Below are 9,246 nucleotides of genomic sequence, written 5' to 3'. Positions count from 1 at the left end.
TATATATATATATATATATATATATATATATATATATATATATATATATATATATATATGTATACCGGTGGTCTATTTGCTACATTCTTCCTTGTTTCTCATATTCCTATTATATTAATGTCTCTACTAATAGGATTTGTTGAGCTAAAACCTCTAAGCTGTCAATTAGTCTACCCAGGTATTTTTTTTATGAATACACCTTGTATTGCTTATACATTTTAATATTTACGATAAATTTTCTGAAATCTCTTTAACAGATTGCGATTATTTTCCTCCCCATTGAGTTGAATCCACGTGAAAGATCGAAGTAAATTATTCTCAACGATGAATAATTTCTTGATAAAATAACTCTTAAAAATACATATAAAGACTTCAGTAAAATTTCAAATAAGAATTCCAAATCTATTTCATCATTATTTTCCTTTCTGCACCATTGCAAAATAAGAATAGGTAAAGTAATTGACGGCTGTGTTACGTATGATACAAGCAAATATTTTAGTGTGTTCGTGGTCGACAATTTGTTCCTTCTCGTTTGGGTAAATGCAACGAACTATATAATAAGGAATGAAGAAAGGAAAAGGATGACGATAATGATGATGATGATGATGATAACGATGACAACGATGATGATGATAATGAAAATGACAGTAGCTTTTTGGTGGTATTGGTGTTGGTAGTGATGATGATCATCATCATCGTTGTCGTCTTCATCGTCGTCGTCATCATCATCATCATCATCACCACGATCATCGTCGTTGTCGCCGCCATCATCATCATCATCCTCATCATCAACGTCGTCACCATCTAGTAAGACTAACAACATCTACGACGAAAATGAGGCGAAATATTACTAATATAGTTGGGCTACAGTGGCAATTGCTTGCGCGTAACTCATCCGAGGGTCCAACGAAGCAACAAATCTATTGGACTTCCGACTCTACAGAAAGACTGTCAACGGAGAAACGGAAACAAAGCTAAAAGCTGAAAGCAAAGTAAACTGGGTTGCCCCCTTAGCCGCGATGGAAGCGTCATATAAAGCATGAAACGTGTCAAAAGACTAGTTTGGGACCCTCCGAATTGATCTGAGGTTGCTATATATTTCAAGTAACAGTAAACCGCTGAATAGTTAAATAAAAAACCTTGCTCTCTGCATCTGCTAAATATACAAATATACACACACACACACACACACACACACACATATATATACTCTCTCTTCACTCTTTTACTTATTTCAGTCATTTGACTGCGGCCATGCTGGAGCACCGCCTTTAGTCGAGAAAATCGACCCCAGGACTTATTCTTTAGACGCCTAGTACTTATTCTATCGGTCTCTTATGCCGAACCGCTAAGTTACGGGGGACGTAAACATCACTATCGATTGTCAAGCGATGTTGGGGGGACAAACATAGACACACAACCACATACACACACATACATATATATATATATATATATATATATATATATATATATATATACACATATATACGACGGGCTGCTTTCAGTTTCCGTCTACCAAATCCACTCATAATGCTTTGGTCGGCCCGAGGCTATAGTAGAAGACACTTGCCTAAGCTGCCATGCAGTGAGAATGAACCCGGAACCGTGTGGCTGGTAAGCAAGCTACTTACCACACAGCCACTTAGTGTGTGTATCTATGTATCTTATGTATTTTTATGTGTATGCGTACATATGAAACGCAAGCCTCACTCCCGAGACTCTAATATCCCACTAAGCCATCATGCTCGACTGGTATTTTTTCTTAGCAACTCAAGTAGGATGAAAGTTCAAATCAACTTTGACAAGTTACGAATTCACACCACAGAGAACCAGAACAAAGACCGTAATTTATTCTATTCGACGCCCTAACAACTCTCAAATCAAAATAAATATGATATGATTTACAAATTGTTAGTCACTGAGCTGATGTATTTTCCCAAAGGCATTGATATTTGTATTTTGAAATTTCGACACTCATTAGATTCAAAATAGTTAATTACCTTAAAATCTAGCATAAACATTGTTTCAATTTATGATATGTTAGACCTAACATCACTTAAAACATTTTTATAACGTTGGCGTCTTTATCTCACAGTCTAGCAGAAGTGTTGGTTATAACGTAGTAACATAGATTTTACGACCTACTGCAGAAGCTATGCAACTTAAATAACATTGCTGTTATACACACACACACACACACACACACACACACACACACACACACAGCTGGATAAAATCAGGACGAATTAAGCTCTAGAGTCCAAGTAATGGACTAGAACACTCTCCTATGAATTCAGGTCTTGTGATTATAAGAGAAAGATTATTGTTGCTATACTTATTTGTGACCCAGGAGCAGCTGTGATTGTATAAACCCAAGCTGATTATCGATCTGTTCAAGATACATAAGACTATGCTATGTAATGCATTGTAGGATTTCAGACTGGTATTTGACCGAAATTTCCCAGTCAATTATAATCGCTCCTGCACAAACGTAGATGTTGCAAAACATGGTCCACAGTTTTTTGTGGGATAGAATTGCCAGTAATTGAGACCTATACCATCTTAAATTTATCAAGTAATTTTAAGATTCAGTATTTAAATTAAATATTGTTTCGCAGAATAAGAGCAAAAAGTGAAAGGAATAAACAAAATACTAATACATACACGTGTATATTTACATTTCTCTCTCTCAAGATATGTATGTATGTATGTGTGTGTGTGTTTGGGTGTGTATGTATATATTGGACCGTTAACCAGCTGTAGGTGTCATCCCGGGGTTAAAAAATAGTTCCGTACGGAACAGCTAAGTTGAAGTGGCAACAAACATTACTCTTTGGTATTGTTACTACATACATCTCTTATAGAAATTTTAGAAGTAGCTACATTGCTTTATATATATATATATATATATATATATATATAATTAAGATTCATTTGAATTAAGTATTTAAATTGAGGCGCCTTGCCAGTTCGGTATAGTCCGTACAGCTCCAAGTTGTGTGAACTGAATGTAAATAGGTAACAAAGATTTATAGGTGTCAATTATATTACGGCTGTTTCAAGTGGCTCCATTTAATGGAAGAGAGCGGATTCTTTGAAATTGATGTTTTCAATGATCAATTCAATGGGCCCACTTGAAATGGCCGTAATTTATTTACACCTGTACGTCCTTGTTACTTATCTACACACACACACACATATATATATAAAGATCATGTGCGCTACAGGTAAAACTCAGCGTAGCAAGTGACTGATTCGACCTAAATAATATATACGTATACACAAATATAGGAGTGTGTGTGTGTGTATACAGACACAAAGGCGTATATGTATATGTGCGCGTTTATGTATTAATGTTTTTTCTTCCTTCCTCTTACATTTCTCCCTTATTCTGCGAAATTATATTTAACATGTGCTCATCACTCTTAAGTGCCTGCACACCAGGTACCCGGATTGCGGAGAAAGTAATGGGCCTTGACGTCATATGCAAACTTGATCTCATTAGACACCTCTACACCGAAGCATAGACTCCTATGTGATTGCTAATGTAGTGATGACGAATTTATACATAATAATTAGCATATTTAGTATTTTAAAAAAAATATCACGGCGTTTAATTATATTTTAGTGTTATTTTGCATTCTTTCAGATCACTGATTACCTTAACGTAATACAAGCGAAAATGTATTGTCATTTCACCATACAATAATCGTTGTTATCGTAACGTTTGCAAGATGAAAACTTCTCAATAAATTGGTTCTCGATAGACTCTTTCAACCGCTACTGTTTTCCGAGATTAAGCTGCTCACTTGTTGATTTTTTTTACTTCAATCATTACCTCATTAATTTAGATGATCTTATAATACGATAACAAGAGAAGTATGCATTCATTGTGAAATTTATGTTATCGTTCTAAGCGAAAAAAGAAAAAAAAATATTAATCAGCGTATTTTATTTGATGTACGCGGTCAACAACCCACACGTTCATCCTCTCATTTTGTCTCTTTTTCTCACTTTCTCAGTTACTCGTTCTTTCTCACTTGCACTCACATACGTTCTCTCCAGTCACCCTCAAGAAAATCCCAAACAACAGGAGGTGACCACTATACCTATAATAAAATCACCTCTTGTGCGCCTCTTATCGGAGTTTTGATAAAATATGTAATACCTCAATCATTGATATAGGTTAACTCCTGAGGCGTTAGATTCAACACGTTTGCAACAACTGAACGTATCGAATCACCAATGAACTTTCTGTAAATCTGTATATACAAGTTACACAATTTCAAATTGTTGTGACTAGTAACAGTAATTTAGTTGGTGTTATATTTGGAAGCTGAAATTCATAATTACCAAGTTTATATTTATGTGAACTACAAACAGGAAAAGCAGTGTTTCATATTCTGACGATGTCAGTTTATTAAACTTCAGTAGGAATTGTTAAATAATATATAAATTCATATAAATGCAGGGAAAGACACAAATTGATATAATTGCATTTCAAATATGTTAAATCTGTAGATGCACTTTAAAATTATCGAGTAACTCGTTAGCTGATAGTGGAGAGTTAAAGCTATCTGTAGGGAAAATTTACTTGCAAACGACTGGCATTCTCTCAAAGAGAATGATCTGCTTCTCATCCATTCAGTCTCACAGAAATCGGAACCATTACCACAGCGGGTAGTAATGGCCAGTAAATAGACATTCATTTTTGGCTAGACATCCACTGAGAGTAGAAAATTATTGATGTGTTTGCTTTCTAAGATCAAACAATAGTATTGATTATCGCTTTACTTTATATATTTCAGATATCAAAGTCTTTCATATACAATAGTAATATTATCTGAAGAATGCAACAACTGAAGATATCAATTATATTTAAACGCTTAGTACACCAAAGAAGTAATAATCAGCATTATCTACAAATTTCATAAGGAATTTTCAAAAGAATATATTCATAATTCATTGAAATCTACTATTGAGTTTTGTTCTTTAGTTTCATAGACTTTGGATTTAACGTAATGAGGCATAAACTACAAACAACAGAATGAGTAAAATAATTCTACTAGCAACCCAATAAATGTAATTTAAATTAAAACAGAGCAGTGTTTAACAGATTGTTGAAACCAAAATTAAAATATAGATTAAAGGACATATGAATGAAAGATTTACACAAAGTTCAATTTGTAGTATATAAATTATCAGTTGGTAAATTATATTAGAAATGAGTTCCAGACTAATAGGATATAAAATAGAGAATATAAAGTTTGATTTTCCGAACGTTAAAATCAGTAAACAATTGAATATTTACAACATCAGCTATTGTGCAATAAATTACAGCAGAATATAAGTTGAAATGATGTTATCGTTTAACTTTGACTGAAATAAAACAAACATGTACAATTATATGTATTTATTATTAATGAGATTATTGCACCGAGGGCAGTGGAGCAAAAAGCTCAATTCTGAACACAGAGTGTCCGCGGCAGTGTTGCGAAGCCGTTGAGGAAAAAAAAAAGAAAAAGAAACATGTAAATGTAATTTGGAGAGACTATTTAATTAACAAATGTTTTAGCTATTTGAAATCAACAGGCAAAAGTTCGATAAAGAGTTAAAAGGATTCCCTTCATCTACTTCTCTCTTCTCTTTTACTCACTCTTCTTATACACACACACACACACGTATATATATATATACAGGCGTAGAGTGTAATATATAGTATATTATCTATAATAGTTAATGCACCAGCGTTTCAAGTTTGATGTTCATTTGTATACTAAGACACATTCAGACGGAAACAAAGGTGATATGTAGAAATTTAGAGAACTCATACATACAGAAATGCACACATAATGCACATACATACATATCGACACACAAATGCTCACACGCACATGCACGAGCGCACATGCACGAGCGCACATGCACGAGCGCACATGCACGAGCGTACATGCACGAGCGCACGCACACACACACACACACACACACACACACACACACACAGTTATAGACATATAGTATGTACATATACATAAAACTGCAAGCTTTGCAAGCCTGATTAAAAGTATCTTAAGCAACGTAATTCACTACGCAGAAATACGAATAGAGATAAGTTATTTTCATTGGATTGTGAGAGTTATACAGTGTGAAAACCTTAATAGCACTAACAGAATATCCAACCTGACATCAGATAAAGAAATGTTAGAAAAATATTGCTCCTATGAAAAAAAGAAAAGGAAAAGGAATTTCCAGATAGGGGATCCTCATTTGTGTACACATATACCCCAAATATCTCCAATATCAAATACTACGAAAAGAGCAATAATTCTTCCACCAGTATTTGCTACGAATTTTTGGCCGAATAGTGCTGAAAGTGTCCTACTTTTAACAGATAAGGCATTATCCATTAATTAGTACAGTAAGAAACTTTATAATATATGGGGACATAAACTCAGTTACAGATGTACTCACAGTATAAAAAGAATAATGCACCTTATAAACAAACTGAATTATATAAAGCTAATTGTACAAGAAGAAATGCAATTGTATGTTTTCACTATTCGTCATATAATGTTGAAGCAATCAAATATAGGAAAGAGACGCCATTTCCACTAAATCGAAATTTAATATAGTACGTAAATACTACGTAGATATGGTGTGTTGTAAAAAGCGTAAAAAAAAAAAAAAAAAAAAGGTAATTCAATCATAGTTCTTCCTTCAATTATATAGGAAAGAGGAAAAACGACGAAATTGTTTAGTTATATGTAAAATTTGAAAGAACATTACGTTCGTTGATTTTCAGTATAATGTTCTGTCTGCGATAGGTAAACGAACAAATGCATGTCGGTTATGTATAGATGAAAAGAACCTCGTATTACAAATTTCCAACACGCTATATATATATATATATATATATATATATATATATATATATATATATATGTATATATATATATATATATATATATATGTACATATACTTATACAAATATACATACATACATACGTATATATATATATATATATATATATACACATACATATGCACACATATACATGTGTAATAGGTTCAATGGGGATTCGTCCTTTAATTGGAGTGGTTTCCAAAAAGATTTCTAACGCGGATTCTTTATACATTGCTGAGAGTTTACTGGTGTAAATTAGTGAAGATATGAAAAGTAGTATTAGAATATTAAGTGTATGGATGAAGTTTTAAAAGTCCAATCACATTTGTCAAAAATGGAGGAGATAAGATGTTAAAAAGGTGTGAGATATTTATTCATGCATACAATAGTTTCATTCATAGAATTCATTTTTGAATTTGAAAACATAGTACTCATCAGTCAGAGAAAAAATAAGAACTTAAAAAAAGAGCAGAGAGGTTGTATCTATGAGTTTCATGTTTATCTGTTCCTGTCTATGTGTAATAGTGATGTAATCATGTCAATTATTAAACCACAATTCAAGGAGATACACATGAAACTCATAGATCCAACTTATCTGCTCTTTTTTTAAGTTCCTATTATTTTCTCACTGCACTGATGAGTACTATGATATTTGCAAATCCAAAAATGAATTTATATCTATGTACGAAACAATTGTATGCATGAATACACTTCATACACATTTTTAACATTTATCTCCTCCATTTTTGACAAATATGATTGGATTTGTAGAGCTTCATTCCATAAATTAATCTTACACTTCATATTATATCTATGAATGCAAGGCCTGAAATCTTTAAGACATACTGTTACAATGATGCGTACTTTCTAAATGGTGGAAGTCAATACTACCATCCGGTCAAATAGCTCATAACATAACTATTTCAATTTAAACATTCCTAATATTTTAAATAATTTTATTCCTAAATTACTGTACAAATGAATACCGCCTCTTTGACGTTCCGTAGGAAATTATACGCGCAAATGTTAATAGTTCCACAAAAATTATTATATTATTTCAATTAAAATACTCATTTTTTATCTACTTCAACATTATTTTCAAATTTATTTTTACATATTTCATCATTTATATTTATATTATTTTCTTACTATATTTGTGGATACTCAAGGGAAATAACTCCCATTTCGTTACATATGTCATTTGAATTGCTTCAACCAAGCTTACCACTCCGGACATTTATTAATATTTTTTCCCTTTTTTTTTTTACATATATGTCATGATTATTGTTCTAGAAACTGCTTTTGCTTCATTTGAAGGTTTCCTAGATTTAAACAGGTATCCGACTTGAAACGATAATGTGCTCATATATACATATGTGTGTGAAGGTGCATGTCTCAGTGGTTATTACATCGGGTTTATAATCTGTTCAGGCTGTCTGTTGTGTTCTTGAGCAAGACACTTTATGTCACGTTGCTCCAGTTCACTCAGCTGCAGAAATGAATCGCAACGTCACTCGTACCAAGCTGTATCAGCCTTTGCCTCTCCCTTGGACGACATCGGCGTCGTCGAGACGAGACGCTGGTATGCATGGCTGACTACAGATCTTCCACAAACAATCTTGCCCGACTTTTACTATAGAGGGGAAATTTCCGAGAGCAATCCGATTGCCATTCGTGATCGAAAGGTGTCACCCATGTATCTATGTGCGAATGCATGTGTTTAGAGAGAGTGGGAGTGAAATAAAGAACAATAACGAGATAGAGAGATAGAGAGAGAGATGCAGAATAAGTGAGGAAATTGTGGGATAAATATATATATAATACAAAGAACTGTATACTTACTGGTATTTCAGTTTTTAATCCCTTAATGGGAGAGTTACCAGTTCGTTTTTCCTCCATAACCCAATCCTGGGTCACCTCAGACACAAAGGGACGGAGAGAATCAATCATTCGAACAGCTGTGATATTTGCGCCTCCGTACTTAAATTCTTCTAAGTCGATGAGGGTTAGATCCTGAAACAGTCAAAAGGAAACAATTATGAAAAAACAAAAAAACAAAAAAAAGAAACAAAATGTTTTACATATTTAAGTAAATAAACATTCGTATGTATTAACATCTTCGTACATTATGTAAGTTACATAGCAATGCATGTTCTCATATATCTCCATAGAAAATACCCCACATTCCCGGGACAACAACAACAACAACTACTACTACTACTACAACTGCAAAAGTGACTACCACCACCAACACAGCCACCACCAGCACAAGCACTAGCTGCTGCTGCTTTTCGCACTGGGGTCGATGTAATCGACTTAATCCCTTTGTCCGTCCTTG

The 9,246-nt window shown here is 33.5% G+C and overlaps 1 protein-coding gene across 2 annotated transcripts in view; it reads right to left on the bottom strand.

The window, feature by feature from the left end:
* LOC106876162 (glutamate receptor ionotropic, kainate 2) overlaps positions 1–8,939 on the bottom strand; it is a 148,901-nt gene extending 139,962 nt beyond the window's left edge. The window contains exon 1 of one of the 2 annotated variants that reach the window (XM_014924588.2): positions 8,751–8,939. In XM_014924588.2, coding sequence (XP_014780074.1) covers positions 8,751–8,858 — 108 coding nt within the window. In that variant the 5' untranslated portion in view covers positions 8,859–8,939. The remainder of the gene's footprint in view (positions 1–8,750) is intronic. The other variant, XM_014924587.2, reaches the window with a different exon arrangement.
* Positions 8,940–9,246: the final 307 nt, after the last annotated feature.

This window comes from Octopus bimaculoides, chromosome 21 (genome assembly GCF_001194135.2).
Source record: "Octopus bimaculoides isolate UCB-OBI-ISO-001 chromosome 21, ASM119413v2, whole genome shotgun sequence".
Taxonomy (NCBI): Eukaryota; Metazoa; Mollusca; class Cephalopoda; order Octopoda; family Octopodidae; genus Octopus; species Octopus bimaculoides.
Note: the sequence above shows the minus strand (reverse complement) of the source record. Positions and strands in the feature narration are given on the sequence as shown.